Source organism: Phoca vitulina, unplaced genomic scaffold (assembly GCF_004348235.1).
Source record: "Phoca vitulina isolate PV1807 unplaced genomic scaffold, GSC_HSeal_1.0 scaffold31, whole genome shotgun sequence".
Classification (NCBI taxonomy): Eukaryota; Metazoa; Chordata; class Mammalia; order Carnivora; family Phocidae; genus Phoca; species Phoca vitulina.
In genome coordinates this window covers 24,209,585-24,229,179 of record NW_022589734.1, presented here as the reverse complement: position 1 = coordinate 24,229,179, position 19,595 = coordinate 24,209,585, and the positions used below count along the sequence as shown (strand labels likewise).

Sequence of the window (19,595 nt, the reverse complement as noted above, 5' to 3'; positions counted from 1 at the left end):
AGATCATGCCGTGAGAAACAATGATAGAAGGGCAGCCCCCATGGCCCGGACACATTCCTGTAATCGTGAGTTGGCACAATTTCCAAAAGTGGGATATGCAGCCCCCCCGCAGAGCAGTCCTGTGCCCCATTTTGAAAGTCACGAACTTATAGCCAGGTAAACTGACTTGGTAGAGAAGCGTTGTTCTCCCTGATCCCACAATCACTGAGCTAATCTACTTCTCATTCCTCGAATGGCTCCCCTCTCCCGCCTGTCACCTCTGCAGGCTCAGTCCTGCAAATGGCAGCAATTGAGAGGCTTCTGTTGCCGGGTCTCCCTCCCATCACGGCGTCCTGTCCATACCCTGGGAGTTCACCTGGCTCCCCTCCATGCCTAGCTCCATCCTCATGAGTGCAGATCCTCCCCCTGTGTAGCTGATAGAGTTTCCATAACTCGCATCCCCACACTTGCTCATTTCTCAGCCTCTTTGCTAGTCTGTGATGATATAAGAGTAACAGTTAGCAGGAAATGCCTACAAGATATCCAGTACCGTGTTAGCATTTCTATACGCATGATTCACTCGTCTCAATAACCTGCAGATTAGCTATACTGCTATGTCCATTCATTCATTCAACAAACTAATCTGACACCTATTTATTAAACCAATTTTTATGGAATAGCTATCATGAGCCACTATATTCTGGTAAGCACCGGACAGAGATGAATAAGACATGAACTCCAATTAACTCTCAATAAGAGGAAGGTGAGGCCCTGGGATGTGGAGTAACTTCCCTAAGGTCCCACAGCCCTGCCATAGGAGCCAGGATCTGAGACCCAGGTTTCCGTTTCCAAGCCCACACTCTTTCCTCTACCACACTGGCTCTTAGTGGGCCCCAGATGAGCTCAGCCCATGCCCATACTAACAATACCTTAAGCCGCTCACACCCCAGGCAAATTCAGAGAACCAGCAGCCTGTCCACTAGCAAATCTCAACCCTCCATTTTCTACAGATCCATTGTCTCCATCAAAATCCTACCTCTTCACTATGAAAATCGTTATGCCTCCAGTTTCCATGACCTCTGAAAGTTGGAGGCTTGAACGCAGGGTCGCCAATAAAACAACCTATAGATTATTTCCTGTCCTAAAATGAAGTAGCAGAAAGCTAACGTATGGATAAGTGTCTGCCCATACAGCTGCTCTTAACTTGCAAAAAAATCCCCAACAGAGCATCTCACTTCCACTAGTAAAAGAGACCAAAAATTTGGCTCCCCCATACCTTATGAAAACTAACACCTCACTTTTGATTTCATTTTGCTGACATATAAATCTGCCCAAAAACTCCTCTAGAAAATGAATGTTCACTATCATCACTCCAGCAGACCAACTCTACCTGATAATGTTTTCCCAAATTCTTAGGAAGGGAAGCTTTGTGGAGATGGAATGCAGGATAGAAACATTAAGTCTGCTATTTGCAGCTGTGCAAACGTAACTTTAATAGTTTTTGCCAACAGCATGAGTATGTACTGAAAGCTCTGCTAAATGTGTCTCTCTGTTCATTATCTAAAATTGTCTGAAGCAGCTGAAAACACGAGGAAGTACTTCCCTGGAGCATCTCACATTCCCAACTTGGTAAAATGGTATGCAGATCATTTACAGGAAAATACATCTCCTCAAGAAAAAAGCATGTACAGAGCTTGCCAGATTAGTAGAAAAACAAATGTTTTTTGATAATTATCAGGCTTTTGAAACTCAGCAGAAGTAAGCAACATTTGCAACATCTTCACTTACTTACCAGTTTCAGATCCTTGGAAGATAGCTTTGTGAACCACTGATTGTACTCCAGAGCAGCAATGATGGGGATTAGGTCCCTAGAAGCAGAAATAACAACATCCATTGAAAGCCCTCTTACCAGAGCCTTACTGGCGCTTTATTCTCAACCCACGACATCCAAGTTCACTTGTTAGCTCCTTTTATTTACAAACACAACATCCCACTAAAACTACTTCAACCACGAGACGACAATTCTCTGGGACAGACCTTCAGTATGATGGAAGCAGAATTCCGAAAAGCTGAATTTAAACTACCCCTAGGGCCCCTAATGTCTATATCCAAAGGAAAAGAGACTGGTAGCCCCGTTTGTTCAGGGAACCTCCTTGCTTTAGGAGAAACCGTACTTCTCCTTCTATGTTGACGAGTCTGATTTCTTTAACCATCAAGAATGTCATATACAGGAATTGCATGGATTTCTTTTTAATAAAAAAGTACAGGACTCTAAATGTATTTTCTCTTCCTTATGATTTCCTCAATAACGTTTTCTTTCCTCTAAGCTTACTTTATTGTGAGAACAGAGTATATAATACATACATATAACATACAAAGTGTGTGTTACGTGTTTATGTTATCGGTAAAGCTTCTGGTCAACATGAGGCTATGAGTACTTAACATTTTTCAGGAGTCAAAGGCTATACTTGGATTTTTGACTGTGAGGGGAGATCATTGCCCTAGCCCCCATCCTCCCACTGTTAAGAGTCAACTGTGTTCTCTAGTTGAGGAGTTTATATTGCAAGCAAGGACACTGTCTAGCCTTGCAGATAAGTGACCCTGAACGGATCCCCGATGCTTAGCAAGCATCCTACAACCCTCTGGTACTTTCTTGTAGTTCCTTGTACTGATCACACACATGAGCTAGCCCAGGTGTGTTTTTGTCTTATGCTTCACACACACTCTTCAGCCATGCAGGGCGGCTACGTGCATCAGAGACCTGTCTGCACTCTATTTATCCAGCCTGACCTGCTACAACATGCCCCTCACTCATGCTCAGGCCAAAAAGCAGACGGTTTACTATGCATCAAACATACCAGACAACGTCACAGTCAGAAGTATCTTTTACTGCTATGTTCGGCTATGAGAATCCAAGCATCCTGCGATGTGTACATCACACATCCTCTCCTCTAAGAGTCCCCTGGGTCACCCCAGCCAGCACTCTGTTTGCATCTCTATTTAGCATTAATTCTACTCTGCCTTGGATAATAGTTGGTATTCAACATCTGTCTTCCCTGCCCCTTCCCAGGTTGTAAGTTCTTTGAAAACCAACTCTATTTTGGTTGTCTGGCTTCAGTGAGACCATATCAGTTTCACCCGCATGGTAGGACACACAGCAAATACTCAAATTTTTACTGAAATAGAAAAGAAAGGCAGAGATGGAAAGAGAGGTGAAATTCACATTATTTCATAGCTTCTGGGTCCCAGGCCCCATGGCGGGCAAGCTACATAGACCATCTCATTCAACTACATGTATAGCTTCATCAGACATGCTTTAAAGAGCAGAAAGGAGGGGCGCCTGGGTGGCTCAATCGTTTAAGCATCTGCCTTCGGCTCGGGTCATGATCCTGGGGTCCTGGGTTCGAGTCCTTCGTCGCGTTCCTTGCTGAGCAGTTGAGTCAGCTTCTCCCTCTCCCTCTGCTTCTCCCCCTGCTTGTGCTCTCTCTCTCTCTCTCTCTCACAAATAAATAAATAAAATCTTAAATAAATAAACAAATAAATGGGAGAAAGGAGTCCCACAGGTAGGGGAGAAAAACAACGCAAAGGAATTACTGGTCTCAGTCACCTCATTCCACAGGCCCCCTGCCCTACCGAATAGCCTCTTTATTAATTTTGTTTAAGTTTTAGATTTCAGATTAGGACCACGAACAGCAACTCTTGCCACGGTGGTTTGACGCTCTTCACTCCCTTTATCGCTCCCCCTCCCCGCCCCCGACCACGTGCAAGAGTGAACAACTGTCGCTCTCCCTGGGATCTGGTGACAGTTTGTTGCTTCTCTGGGGGCAAATGCCGGCTTCTCACACGCTTAGTCCAAGAGCGTTCCCTGTACTTCTCCATTCAGGAACTAGGGCAAAGCATTCTCAGCTTCTCTCCTTCTGTCAATTTAAATGTCAAGCAGCTACTACACTTCAGAACCTCTTTATTATGTGTTCTAGCCTGTCACCTGATTTGGAGTACAGCTGGCTTTTGTCATAATGAAGTCGTTTGCAGGAAGTGAAGAGCACATCATTAACAGAACCAGGCTTTGCACGGACACGGGGCGGGGGGGGGGGGGGGGCAGCATCGTCTCTACATATGAATTGCAAACACCCTGAAAAGGCAGAGCAAACTCCACAGCTAGAGGTAGAGAACCTAGAAGAAGAAATGGTCACAGAGCAAGGAATGGCTTAGTCAAAGAGTTTTTAGATCTGACGCCAAAAGCATGATCCATAAAAGGAAAAATGGATAAATAGGACTTCACCTAAATCAAACATCTTTGCTCTGCCAAAGATCTGTTAAGAGAAGGGAAAGACAAGCCCCATGCTGAGGTAAATGCTGGCTCTTAGAGGTCAGTAATAAGAAACAACCCAATTTTTAAAAACAGGCAAAAGATCTAAACAAGATAGTTCATCAGATAAGATATATCAATGGCAAAGAAATATATAAAAAGATATTTGAGGGGCGCCTGGGTGGCTCAGTCGGTTAAGTGCCTGCCTTTGGTTCAGGTCATGATCCCAGGGTCCTGGGATCGAGCCCCGAATCGGGGTCCCTGCTCAGCAGGGAGTCTGCTTCTCCCTCTCCCTCTATGTGCTCGCTCTCTCTCTCAAATAAATAAATAAGTCTTTAAAAAAAAATAGATCTTTAAAAAAAAAAAAGGGGTGTTTGAAATTATTAGCCATTAAAGAAATGCAACTTAAAGCCAAAAGGAGATGCCACTACAAACTTACTGAACTGCTCAAATTAAAAAAAAACAAAAAAACAAAAAAACCAAAACTAACAAGGGCTGGCAAGGATGCTGAGCAACTGAAACCCTCATACGTTGCTGAGGGGAATGCAAACAGCACAGTCGAGGTGGAAAACAGTCCGACAGCGCCTACGTTTAACACACACTCACCATAAGACCCAGCAGCCTCAATCCTACGTACTCAACCAAGAGAAATAAAAACTTGTCCTTACACAAGAACTTACATATCATTGTTCATAACGGCTGTACTCCGTATCGTCAGACATTGGAGACACGTGGATTGTCTTCCTCTGACGCTGTGGGACTTCCAGGGCGAGGACAGAAAAGGCAATAACATGGCTTCTGCTCAGCTCCCTCTCTTGACACGCTCACCCGTGGAATCCAGCTGCCTCGCCCTGAGAAGGTCCGGGCCACATGGGAAGGCCACGTGGACGTGTCCCGGCAGACAGCATCAGCCACCAGACATGTGAATGAGGAAGCCTCCAGACGGCTCCGGGGCCAGCCCCCGTCTGACCATAACGGCCGGGAAGAGCGCAAGCAAAATCCGCCTAGCAGAGCCCCTTCGAGGCCAGAACCGCGACAGGTAATTGAAAGTGACCGCTCATGCTGTAGGGCATTCAGTCTGGAGTGGTCTGCACACAGCAGTAAACAAGCAGAACACTTAAGTGTCCAGAAACCAGCCTTGAAAGCTACACTACCAGGAACAGGACTGTAGACAGGGTGACCATAAAAAGCTTTGAAGCAGAGAAATGTTTCAGGAGGTTAGCAATTTCAGCAAAGTAGGTAGGACGTATCAGAGGAAGGTGACAGTTTCCATTATGCAGGCAAGATGTATCCAAGATAACGGCAGAAGCCCGAGGCAGAAAGGTGGCTTCTGGAGCGAGGCTAGAACAGGAACCAAGGCAAAATAAATAATTTTTCCTAAACTCATTAAAGAGTTACTGACACCCCAACTGAAATATGCATGCTTTTATGATGAAACCATAGAGAAACACAAGGACTGTTAGAATAGTTATTACAACCAGGTGGGGAGGGGCGCAGGGGGAACCGCAAAGGAAAACAGATTCATGCAGGTCTTCTTAGGAGAGGCAATAGCCTATCTCTTGACCTAAGTGGTGGACAGAGTGGTTGACTTCATCACTATTTGCATTCTGGCACACTACTGCACACTTTTCTCTCCACAAACAACACTAAGAACAGCCTTAGCAGCATTGCTCAAAAGGGTCATGAAGCTAACCCAAATATCCCATCACCTGCAGAATAGATAAATGGTGGGATGTTCACACATTAGAATACAAAACAGAAACCAAAGTAAATAAGCTACAGCTGCACATAACAGCAGGTCAAACCTCGGTTCTCAGGCCTGAAACCTCTCACACCCTGGCTGGATTGTGCGGAGAATGCGGAGCTTTCAGTCTGAGAAGCAAGCATCCAGAAAGCACTTCAGAAAACCCTTAAGAGAAAAGCCAAGGTCTGAACGGAGGGGCATTCGGGATTCCTCGAATCTGTTCCTCTTGGACCGTCCAAGCCACCAGGACAGCCACGACACAGAGGCCAAGGTTCCGGGAGACTCCGTCTAAATACAACAAACTATTACCAATCATGATCAAAACCGGTGCATCTCACCCCAACAGAAAAAAACACAAGACCGCATGTCAATAATTTGATTCCTGAGAGTTCATTTTCCCGGATGGCTTTCTTAGAACACAGTAATAAGTGAGCAAATCAGCAAACCTAGGATAAATAGCCAATCTGGCATTCACGAGGGCCCCCCAACAGCTGTGCCAATATCACCTCGCTGCAAAGAGCTCCCTGCCTCCCCTGGTGGGGTCTGCGCCAGTCAGAACCAACCCCTTCTCCTGGCTCACTAAGCCCTGCAGGCTTTATATTACATAATGCAGAAAGGTTTCCAAACACCAGTGCTTGTCATCTTGACCGATGTCCGCAGGGTAACAGCTTTTTACCACCAGTCCATGACTCTGACTGTATATTCCCCTGGGTTTCGCTCTGATCTCCTAAGAGGCTCTTAATTGCCACTTGACTTGATCTGAAGAGTAAAGTCGTCCTTGAAGAGCTACAGTTCAGGGAATCCTCTCCTGAGTCCTGGCAACATGGCAACACAGTATTCTCTTGCCATTTCCACAGGATACTTCTACCATTTCCTTAAAATGGGAGCAACAACGTTTAAGACTCCAAACCCTAAGAAGATCTGATGTTAATGTCCTTCAGAGCCACAGGGCAGAATCTTTTCTTACACTGGGTGGGAAGAGATGACACAGCTAATAGTCCCTAACCTTTTTCCTGATATAAATGTATTATACATAGAGTTGCTCCTTGTGGTTATGGTTGTTAATCCAGCCACGGGTTGGGATTTGTAATACAAGCTGAGATCCTTATTTCTCATCTCAGTTGGCAACGCTGAGTGATCCAAACCTTCCCTTAAAACTCAAAAGAACCAAGTTTTTCACTTATACCTTTCCAGAGGAAAATGTCATCATAAAGCTAACAAGATAAAAACAGCATCACAGAAAAGATCACGAACTAGCCTCTGGAAATGCAAAATTTTCTGTCATGTAGGGATTTTGTATCTCTAACTCTTTTCCTTTTAATTAAGAAAACTGGCCACTTGATATAGGTATTCATTTTAAAAGGAGGCAAGTCTTTTAGGATGTAAAAGTAGCAAGCAGGGGCGCCTGGGTGGTTCAGTTGGTTAAGCATCTGATTCTTGATTTCGGCTCAGGTCATGATCTCCGGGGTCCTGAGACTGAGCCCCATGTGGGGCTCCACGCTCAGCAGGGAGTCTGCTTGAGATTCTCTCTCTCACTCCCCTCCCCCTGCTCACTCTCTCTCGCTAAAATAAATAAAATCTTTTTTTTAAAGTAGCAAGCATTTATTTAAACTTTTTTTTTTTTAACGTACCAGCACAAAATGTTTTAGATATATTAATCCACAGAGTCTTCACAATAACTCCAAGAGGGAGGCATTATGATTCACATTGTTTTACAGATGGAAACCCTGAGGACACAGAGAAGTTTGAGAGCTGCCTGATCACACAATGCTAGTCTGGGCAGAGCCAGGTCTCAAACCCAAGCAGTGGGACTCACCAACCCGCTGTCCTAACCTGTGCTACAATCTCACTGAGTCTCCTGTCTTCCGTGCCCCCAGAACCTTCAACCTCCTCTCTAGGGAATCCAGGGCGGTGCAGCCATAGGATTTTAGATCAAAGACTCCAAACCTTTTCCATCACATTCAACCACTCACTTCGTTTGTATTTGGAAAGTCAATACTAAGACATATCCTGGGGTGATTTCTCAAATACTGACAGTGCTCTTGCTGTTTGGGACATCAGACATAAGCTGCTAATTTGGGGGGGCTATTTTAAAAAAGTTAACTTGCAAAAACAAAGAGGTTGGCAAGTGACTGAGGGTCTAAGTCACTTGGGAAATTTTTGCTACTCTAGATTCTAGATATCCTGTTGAATTAGCAGTTGTCAAGCCTCATCCTTCTGATCTGTAGGACTTCTTAAGAATTTAATTTTTTCAGTTATTATTTCGGGGCCAAATTTCCCTCCTTACTCACTTGTCCCTGCCTGCCTCCTCCTCTCTGAAACTGCAAAAACGCTGGGATTTTTAGAGACAGTGTGAAATACTCCAAAAGGGTGGTAAAGAATAAAAATAACTGACAGATTTGAAGGATGTCTGGCAAGTCCCATAATCCACAATGTGGGAAAAGCACACAGGTAAAGTGCAATAATCCAGTGAACGGCATGGTAATTACTTGTAGTATATCTGCACACCACAGGAGTAAAGATTTCCCCCTAATAAACCTCACAAGCATTCAGAGGCTCAAAGGAGGTGTTTCATGAAAGAATGTGGTCTTGCCACTGTGCACACTTCCTGCATGCGCACGACGGAACGTGCGCTCTCGTGGAAAGGGTGGTAAGACCCCGAACCACAGCAGTATCTTCCAGACATATTCATTTGAGAGCTTTTCTGGGGATAACTTAGGCTTTTCTCCTTCGTATCCAGTTTGAAAATGGAAGTTGGAGGGCTTTAAGGACTTTCAAATGTCATGGATTAGCTATTCCTTCCTGTTACTCTAATTTATATAGAGGCATGTCTCATCTATTATTAAATGATTAGTTGGACCACTCGCCAACTCTGTAAGGTACGTGACAACCTGAAATACTTCACCGATGAGGCATGACCAGAATCCTAAACAGATGATCTCTAAATTTTTTGATCATTCACTTTTTTTTTTTTTTAAGATTTTTTTATTTTATGTATTTGACAGAGAGACACAGCGAGAGAGGGAACACAAGCAGGGGGAGTGCGAGAGGGAGAAGCAGGCTTCCCGCGGAACAGGGAGCCCGATGCGGGGCTCGATCCCAGGACCCTGGGATCATGACCTGAGCCGAAGGCAGATGCTTAACGACTGAGCCACCCAGGCGCCCCGATCATTCACTCTTAACTGAAAAATATTTTGAGCACAAACCTCCCCCAAATCTGTGTTTATCTGTAAATTACATACATGCACCACTATCCCAATGTATTACCTTCAGTATAAAACATATACAGACACAAAATAAAATGAAATAATCAAAACAAGTTCTACTAGGGGCACCTGGGTGGCTCAGACGGCTGAGCGTCTGCCTTCGGCTCAGGTCATGATCCCAGGGTCCTGGGATCGAGCCCCGCATCGGGCTTCTGCTCAGCGGGGAATCTGCTTCTCTCTCTCCCTCTCCCTCTGCCCCTCCCCCTGCTCATCCTCTCTCTCTCTCTCTCTCAAATAAATGAATAAAATCTTAAAAAACAAAAAAAGAAAGAAAAACAAGTTCTATTATTTTCTTCATGTTCCCCAAAATATCATCAACTTGTACATCAGAGTCCATCGCTATTCACACCTGACTCCACACTCCAAACAGCACTTCTTCCTTTTGAAATGAGAGTGGGAATAAAGAGACAGAGTCTAGATGAGGAAAGAATTACAACAATGCCCTCGGGACAACCTTGACAAACATTAACCCACACTCAAAACTTTTCCTCAAAGTGTCAGGCTCAAGAATGTCACTTTGATGAGTAAGAAATATGAAAACACGAAAACATGAATCTGAAGGGAAAGAGCTGCTTGGCTGGGCTCTCAGGAGTCAAGTTTAAATTCAGTGATGCATGTTGTTGAGTCTTTAGAGGATTGATGAGATTAGCTCCTCTTAAAAGTCTCCTGGGAACAAGAAGAATGGAAGTATTTAAAGCTCTAGAGTCTCTCTGCCTCGGCACCACCACCTCTACACCCTCGTCATTCTCCGCCACTCCGAATTACAGTCTAATTACACTTCTAACATGTCGGCTCACGGGTCTTTGAGAGATGCCATGAGAAATGTACAACAAAGCCTTTTTCAAGTTATGCCTCTTTTTGACCCACCAGCGATATCTAAACCAGAATAAATTTCGAGAATATACTTAAATTAAATTTTGGAAGCTATAAATAACAAGTGAGTGGGCATTTTCCCAAGTACTTCCCGACTGCTATTCTTCTCCAGGAAGTAACTGGATGGATCTAGCATGCACACCGTCATCCTCATCCCTGAATGCTTATTCAGCAACAACAGGGTGTCTGATCCTACACTCGGTTGTGATACAGGCTTTTAGTTAGTCATTGATCACAGCATTCAAGTTGCTTATAAATTTCCCTTGAAGCTCCTAGGCGGGCCCCTAAAGACTTTAGTGAGGTGGCTGAAGATACAGGAACAGGGACCGAGCCCACATCAGGCTCCCTGCTCGGCAGGGAGTCTGCTTCTCCCTCTCCCTCTGCCCCACCCCATCACTCATGCTCGCTCTCCCTGTTTTGTCAAATAAATAAATAAAATCTTTAAATAAAATAAAATAAAATCTTAAAAAAAAATCCCCTCAACCTCCCAGGATAATGATCTGCTCCCCTAGAGCAGCTCAGTTTCCCTTGAAAATCCTTTATTCTGAGCCACTGGTTTGACCCAAGAGCATCACATCAGACAGCAGGAACGAGACAGACACAGCCCAACCCTCCGGGAACTTCCATTCCAGGATCACTAATGGCTTTAGGGACTCTTAAGGAGGGATGTTTCTAACTATGATGACTAAATACAAGAAAGAATGGAATGAAAAGATAGAGCTTTGAATGACAGCCAGTTGGGAATTACGTTCACACAGAGAAACAGGGAGCCACTGTGGGAAAACCCATCAAAGCACACGAGAAGCACGGCCCCTATTTGCTGACAAACGCCAGCTCAACGTGTGGCACCTGCAATCTGTCCAATTCCTCTGTTCTCTTCCCCATAATTCACACCCAAATGAGAGAGTCACCAACATTCGTGTAAGACCTCTCAAACTCAGAGACTGACCCATATCACACACTCAGATTGTACCACTATGAATCCTACCAAACTACGCCAGTGAGTGCAGATTTCCTTCACAGATAAGCGTGCTCCCACTTCTAATAAACACAGATGTTCACCCAATAGACTTGGTTGTAACTTGATTGGCAAAATACTATTAATACAGGCCATCGAGTAAGACTGAGAGTAATCTCTTTATATAGAAACTGGTGCTAATTTTAATAGTAAGAATCATGGGGACAAATTACATCCTCAAAAAAAAGGGGATAAACTTTGAAGATTGGGAGAAAGACAGAGTTCTGGAAAAAGTCAAAGTATTTAGGGGCGCCTGGGTGGCTCAGTCGTTAAGCGTCTCCCTTCGGCTCCGGTCATGATCCCAGGGTCCTGGGATCGAGCCCCGCATCGGGTTCCCTGCTTGGCAGGAAGCCTGCTTCTCCCTCCCCCACTCCCTCTGCTTATGTTCCCTCTCTTGCTTTGTCCCTCTCTGTCAAATAAATAATAAAATCTTAAAAAAAAAAAAAGTCAAATTATTTAGGCACTAGTAGGAAAGAGGACATCTAGAGCAGTGATGCCCGCTGTTAAGCCCACTGCAAAAAAAAAAAAATTTTTTTTTTGAAAAAAAAAATTTTTTTGAGAACTCCCTAATTTTACATAATTATTATATACTAAATACTACAATAGTAATAGCATTATATATTACAAAACAAAGATAGAAATTTTAAAATGAAGCTCATCATTTTTCTATTTTTTGGCAGCTCATCTTGCATTTTTCTTTGGGTATCTACATCCCACATGAGAGGCTACTGACGCAGAACAGGCATGAGCAAACCAGAGCCCACAGTGCGTATTTTTGTAAGTTTTATTGGCACACAGTCACACTCATTCGATCACGTACTGTCTGGAGCTGCTTTCGATCTACACCAGCAGCAGCACATAATTGCAACAGTGACTCTCTGCCCCATAAAGCCCTAAAATATTTACTATCTGGCCCTTTACAGAAAAAGTATTCCACCTTATCATCTAAAGTCTCAGTAATGAAGAACATCCGTCTAGCCCTTAAACAGGTAAGAAAAGTAGATGATTATGAATGCAGTGTTTCCTGACAAACTGAAAATTCTCCAGCTAAGGAATTAGGAAAGATCTGTAGGAAAATTCTAAGTTTTGACAAGGTTTCTCACTTGCGGATAGGATTCTACATATTTCTACATTTTTCAGGTAACCGTATTTATTAGTAGCTTCCCTAGATACGGTTTCCCTCTGGTGACAGATTAATCACCAAATTAAGCACAGTGGGTAAGCTGGAAAATTCAGCACTGCCACTATGCAGAACCTACGAATGGTGTAAAAATCATTAAGGGGGTAACAGAAACCTGGAGAAACACCTCTAGCTGCCCTACACAATGTCTTCACTCCAACTAGGGTCCAGGGACCCCAGGGAAACCCTGAGACGCCCTTAGGGGCTTCACAAGTTCAAAAGTATTTTCATAGTAACACGAAAACCAATTGTCCTTTACGCCGTGGAGATGTCTGCATGGCGGGTAGAGAAGGGACAGTGGGAAAAGGCTCGGGCTTCAGCAGGAACCAACTCAGCAGCGCCAAGCTGGGATGCTGGTCACTGTTCTCCACCACCACACACCCAGCTGCTTTAAACAAATGCCAGCTTCCTTTAAGAATGCCCCTAATGAAGCAGCAAAAAGTACTCATGTTATTAAATCTCAGCCCTTGAGTACATGGCTGTGTGACAAACAGAAGTATGCACAAAATGCTTCCTCTACCTACCAAAGGGGGTCACTGTCTCAGGTAAAGTATTCCTGTGAGAGTCAGAAGCAGAACTACCTCCCTTTTTTCAAAGAACACCATGAAAGAAATGACAAAACACAGTTATCGAGACTTGGGATTTAGCAGATATTTTCTCTAAGGCGTAAAAAGTTAGCCAGTCACTTCAAGGAGATCACCTGACGGCACTTTTTTCCAATAGTAAAATTATATCTTCAAAAAAAAATTTAACTTTGGGGAGACCTTTATCTGCCACAATGAGCTTGACAGCTTTGCCACACTTCGAGACTTTCTGGATGAGATCGGCGGTGCTAACAGATGTCTTCTTTTCTCCCTTTTGTACAACAGCGGAATATCTGGACGCCATGCAAAACTCCGCAAACCAGTATTTTCTAAATGACCAATGCAGGATGCTACGAAATCATCTAAAGATAGGACCCATCAAAGTACAAGATGGACCAAATGCATTTTAATGTAACAAAATGTGCATGGAACAGTTTCAGATTGCACCCTGCCAAGTGATCTTTAGAAAACCATCTCTTACTGAGTTGTGGAGAACGATCAAAGAAGAATATCCATAGCTTAGTGAAAAGGTTATTAAAAATACTCCCTCTTCTAACTACGTGTCCGCTTAAGTCTGTGTTTTCTTAATGTATTTCACTCAGGGCCACGAATCACAACAGAGTGAGCGGTCTTCTTCATGAGGTTACGAAGATAAAGTGATCAGCAAAAAGGTAAACGAATGCACTCTTCTGGCCGACTTATTTTTTGTCTTGGAAAATAGTTATTTTTCATAAAACTGGTACCGACGTTAACATGTAATAGGCTTATTGAGATCTTTCAAGGAATTAATCAATGTTTTTAATTTTAGTTTTAATTTCTAAGATGATCAGTACCAAAAGATATACCCACATAAACAAAAGCTCAACCATTTTCAAGAACAACAAAGGGATCCCGGGGCCAAAAACACTGAGCTCTGATACGGCAAGCCTACCCACTTCTCTTATTCTACGTGCCATTTTCTGTTTTTATTGTAAAAAAAAAACCTTGCAGAGCAAATATTTTCCCTTTTCGTTTCTCAGTTCACTTTTTTCACGAGCTACACAGGAAAGAGGCAAGCCTGAATGGGAGTATGAAGTTCCCTCGTATGTAGGAAGAGGGAGATCGGCCCTAAGCAGGAAAGAAAGTGCCTGCTCCACAAGAAGGAAGCAGATCCAAGCTTGAGAACCAGGGGCTATCGGCACTTGATTTCGGTCACAACTGCAGACCGAGCAGACCCTGCCTCACTGTCCTCCGTACACCCGGCTATGCAGAGACAAGCTACCTCCAGCTAGCATCCGTGTTCTCTGCTCAATTCAGTTGGCTTGAACTCCTGGGGGTTCACCCTGTACAATGCTGGATTTCCCTGAGATAGGTGGAGAAATAATCTGAAATGGCATTTTTCGGGGCAAGATGCTGGTGGTAAGAAATCGTAACAACGCTGTCTGCAATCCCAACTGTCCGCGTGGCATAAAAGGGACAACCGGAATCCCAGGATTCTCTCTCTCAATTCCACACAGGGATGGAAGATTTCCCAGGCTGAGGTTCACTGGGGTAGGACTAATACCTGCCATTTAAAATAAGTAACAGGATATCCAGGGTGGAGGAGACTGGGAAACCCAGGATAAACCACCAGCAAAGACACTGGGGCACCACTCAGCTCCGTCAGGGAGCAAAAGAACTCGGATAGACTGAATGAAGCTTCTTCTCTGGGGCCTGGTCACATGAGCCACAGCCCTAAATATACGGAAGTCAAGGTCTTAAAACCTAGGAGTCTCTCAAATAACACGTAACAGGATTCACAGTTGTACTACCATTATCACAAGGCAGATATTGGCGAATGGATTTCCACCAACATACGCACATCTATACCCGAGCAATCCCCAACTCCTACCTAAAGAAATTATAAACAAAAAGTCATTTCTTAGGATTGCAGCACAAAATTTCCTCCTAGAAAAATGTTCTAATGGCAATTAGGCAAAATAATACTGTATCACATATATACAGGCAGACAATTACATAGACTTTCGTGGGCTGCTACAAGAACTTAAGAATTCTATCTCCACAGTTTCTAAGCACAAACTCTGGATCTGAGGTACACACATGCACTTCATTCCCAAATGAACACATCTGAAAGTACTTCTTGGAAGGCAAGATTCAGAGATGCTTAGATTCTCCCGATTTCCCCTGTAACAGGATTTTCTGGAGATCACATATGTCCGTAAGCACCAGCAGAGAAATACAGTTCTGGAGGCACAATTAGTTGTACAAGGAAGGAAAGAAGTAGCTTACCTGTGGTCAAGATGACTGAAGTCTTGTAAATTCAATTCCCTGGTGTCTTGCGTCAGATAAATTGTATCCACATCCTATTTGAAATAAAATTCAATCATGTAAATAGCCCACAAAGATGATCAGGGAAGAGGCATGCAAAGAGAATTAGATAATGATACAGACAGATTTTCACAGAATCTGAGGAAGGAAGACTTTAGGCAAAAAATGAATGGAGGTGGGGGAGAAAAAAAGAAAGAAGCCAGTCGCATCCTGGAATATTCTCAGGCGCGCATGTGCGTACACGCTCCTGTGCACACAGATGCACTTACCCACTGTACTTCTTCTCTGTATGAAAACCCGAGCCAGTCGCAAACACAGGCATACATCTGAGAAAATCCACCTGAAACCCACAACAGAAACGTGACGGGTTTTTGGCTAAATGATTTATCTGAAGTTAAAATTTAGAAGTTTAAATACGGCCGATGCTGACAATGCTGATTGTTCTTTCTGTTTGGGAAAACAGTGAAGATTCTGCCCCCATTCTATAGTAAGTACGTAGCAGCAGCAATACAGCTTAAATATAGGACTTTTGTCCACCAATCTAAAGTCTGTGCGCTGCTAATTACACCTTAAGACTAACTGCACCTTTACAGTAACATACTAGGAATAGACGTAACTTCCTGGCAGGGGGACATCCATGCAGCCATTTATAATTTGGTTTTAAAATGCATGCTCACCACAGGGGCCCTGCTCGGCCACGGTCTGGTTGTCCCACAGAGCCTGGAGACTGGCCAGTCGGTCAGATGGCTCCATGGAGACTTTTTTCATGATTCGCCTGTAAGAACAACAGTAACAATAAATTTCAAAAATCAAGGTTTTTTTGCCCCTGCACACAGAACTCTATTTGGTGACATGCCCTTCTTAAAACCAAAGATGGGTGCCACTTCAATTTTGGTAAAAATAATTCCATTTTTTGAGCACTAAGAAGCTGGAGATCTACAGGAACTTAATAAACTTCTTTATTTAACTCCCTTTTGTAAGCTCAGGGTTAGGGTTATTGAGTTGTTTTGTAACATTCGATTCTATTAGAATGGCTAGAAAACAGTGTGTTCTAGTATTAGATTAGGTGTATACTAAATATAAATCACTAACTTTTAAAAAATTAAAATACAAATCCCCTCTGTCCTTCCACAGTACCGCATACGAATGGCCATTGAGAAAGAGCATGTTCCTTTTACTATCTCTTCCCCTCTGACGACAAGTCCTCTGGGCCACAGAGCACACCCAGGGCCCATGCTCATCCTCGGAGCTAACAAGGTCCCGCGCACAGCGCAGAAGCAGGACAGAAGTAGTGGTTAAAGGCACGCCAACCACCCCCCAAGCTTCATTATTCATAGAACTAGCAAAGTGGGAGGACCTACCCTAGCTGCGAGAAAGAAATAAATTAATACCTGTGAGGTGATTAAAACAATCCCTGGTGCCTGGTAAAGTCTCAATAAACGTTAGCTGATGCTCTCCTACTTATCACCCAGTAATGATGTAACGAGCAACTTATGAATCCCTTAATTCACCCCCAAATTTTTATTAAATGTCTACTGTGGCAAGACCAGCTACCAGGTACTCAGTATACGGCCGTGAACAAAACAGGTATCGTGCCTGTGTTCCCAGTGAGCCGTCTCCCGTGAGAACCAGATAAACAGGCAATATAAAAGGAGAAGTCTTAATACAGGAGAAGCACAGGGTGGGGGTGGGAGTGTGGGGCGGCAGAAAGGGCACTGAACTTACTCTCTGGTGGGGAGAGAGCAGCGGAGGGGTCTTAGCATCGATGCTAAAACCTGGAGAGCAATAAAGACTTTATCTGGAGGGGAGTGGGACCAGGAGCCGGGGAAAGTGTTCCAGATAAAGGGCCAGCAAGTTCAAGGAGAGGAGAAGGCTCGTGTTCACCACCAGAAACGGCACATAGTTCAAAGCAGCCAGCAAATGTCGTGTGACGGGGGGGGGTGACGGAGGAGTCCAGGGAACTACACCGAAACCAGGTCACAGAGAGCCTTCGAGGTCCGACCATGGAGTTCAGATTTTGTTCTCAGGGCAATGAGGGGCCACGGAAGGCCTCAAGGGGGTGCATGAGATGGTTGGACAGGCACTTAGACAAATATCTGGAGGGCAGGGGTGAGGGGCAGGCTTCGGAAATAGAGGAACAACTTGAGACATTAAATGGAAGCCCACAGGACTGGTAAGAGCCCAGCGAGAGTGAAGGTCACGAGCTGCTGGGGGCGCCACGCAGACCAGCTTCGGGACTCTCTCTGCAGCCCAGACGTGCGGAGAAGGGGGGCAGCTGGTGCTCGGCGGGGCTGCAGGCTTTCCGGGCAGGCGAGCCGCAAGGGTGGGACAGACGGCCGCAAGGGTGGGACAGACGGCCGCGAGGGTCCTGCCAGGGCCCAGCTGCAGCGCCGGACACTGCCAGCCAAGGGACGTGTGGCTGGGAGGCCCTGGTCCTTCCAAGGAGAGAAAGTGGAAGGGGGTGCTCAGAGCGGGATGAGGGAATGTGATTCCACCCCAGCAGACGCTGTTCCAGGAGATGACAAGGGCTCAGGCCTGGCGCTCACGAGTGAAGTGGGGAGGACGGGGGAGGGGAGGAGGTCACGGGCTGTGAGGAAGGGTGTCGGCGGGTCAGAGGCACCTGGGATCACGGGAGGACGTGGGTGCAAAGTGGTGAAGTAAAGATGCCAAGTTATATTGAACATACTTTCACCCTTTTTCAACGACTTAAAAGCACTTCTGCTACATAAAATGTTCTCAGTCACCATTATGAATCTCAACCACCTTGTAGAGGATTAGTGGCAAGTGTTTCCAGGGAGCTCCATTTTCTCACGGGATGGATTCCAGATAAAACGTGCTAGATCCTGACAAGGGGCCTTGTTCTACTCCTAGACAAAACCTCAAGTACGTAACAAAGCATGTAGATACCCACGTTCTGCTGGCACTGAAAATATTTCTACTTCTTCGCAAAATTTAGGATTGAAGCACAATCGTGTATAACCAACGATGTCAAATGTCATGAATTCCTTCAAATTCTTGTATAAATGCATGAGGTCTGCAAGGGCAGCATGATTTTTCTCCATTTCACCTGAAAACACCTAAAATTAAGTCCCACTATCCTAAAGGTCCTGAATTTGGGAATAACTGGGTTTAAGAAGACATTCACGCTGAAAGTGGTATTACAGAATCTGGCCATTTGAAATGGCTCATCTTGGTTCAACACTATCATTCTGGTATTTTAGTGGCATTATTTTCCAGCTACAAGACAGCAAAACCAGATATTATGCAAAGAAAGAGCAGAGCCGTCGGAAGCCACCCCAAGCCTCCACACAGCTGGGGTGTGGACACACCCAAGTGGACTCCGGTCCAACTTCATCTGAGCGCACATCTGTGTTCTAAAATTCTTGCTTTATTTCAGCGGGGTAGGGTGGCATGCTGTTTCAGTGACACACAGGGTGAGGTTAAGCTCGTCAAAAGCAGGGAGAAAATAAGGCAAAAATCTTTGGCAGGAAGCTGGTAGGATCAAGAATAGGAAGGTGGCAGTCTAGGATTATAGGGAGAAATGGATGACTCCTCATGGCTGATTCAGACACTAAAGCCTCAATTTTGCTCTAAAAACAACACCGGACATTCCTGCTCAGGGGTAAGGACAAGTCAACTGGAAAGCGAGAGAAGTGGCAGCCAGCAGAGACATCCTTGACCTTCAAAACCCCTCTTCAAAGCTATCAGTCTGGGGGCGCCTGGGGGGCTCAGATGGTTAAGCATCTGCCTTCGGCTCAGGTCATGGTCCCAGAGTCCTGGGATCGAGCCCCGCATCAGGCTCCCTGCTCTGCAGGAAGCCTGCTTCTCCCTCTCCCACTCTCCCTGCTTGTGTTCCCTCTTTCACTGTCTCTCTCTCTCTGTCAAATAAATAAATAAAATCTTAAAAAAAAAAAAAAAAGGTATCAGTGTGAGCTTTTCCAAGCAGCCCAGCTCTGTGACAGTTCTCCTCTCTTCTTTTGTAAGGAACTAAAAAACATTTTGATCTCAGGAACTGAAGACATCTCATGAAACAGGTACATTTATTTACCTAAGAGATGAAGTTATAAGAACTAACCTTCCAGAAGGTGGCAGGTGTCCACGTGCCCTAACACACGCACAGAAGCAATGAGGGGGGGGAAGACCCCACCGCTGACCCACGCTGGTTTCTGCCTGAAGCTCAACAGCGGCGGGGAGCCCACGTGCGTGCGCCACAGGACACAGCTCACACGTCCACACGCAGGGAGAGGGTGTGTCGTGCAGACAGACGGACGGACGAGGCGTGCCGCTCTTGCAGGCAGTTCCCTATGGTGGATCTAGCACATCTGCATTAGGGGA

The 19,595-nt window shown here is 44.8% G+C and overlaps 1 protein-coding gene across 13 annotated transcripts in view; it reads right to left on the bottom strand.

Annotated features, from left to right (window-relative positions):
* The window catches only part of CARMIL1 (capping protein regulator and myosin 1 linker 1), a 306,714-nt gene that overhangs the window by 153,104 nt on the left and 134,015 nt on the right, over positions 1-19,595 (bottom strand). For all 13 annotated transcript variants that reach the window (XM_032424759.1, XM_032424754.1, XM_032424755.1 and 10 more), the window contains 4 exons: positions 15,938-16,035; positions 15,530-15,600; positions 15,222-15,295; positions 1,772-1,847 (listed from right to left, as the gene is read on the bottom strand). In XM_032424759.1, coding sequence (XP_032280650.1) covers positions 1,772-1,847; positions 15,222-15,295; positions 15,530-15,600; positions 15,938-16,035 — 319 coding nt within the window. The remainder of the gene's footprint in view (positions 1-1,771; positions 1,848-15,221; positions 15,296-15,529; positions 15,601-15,937; positions 16,036-19,595) is intronic.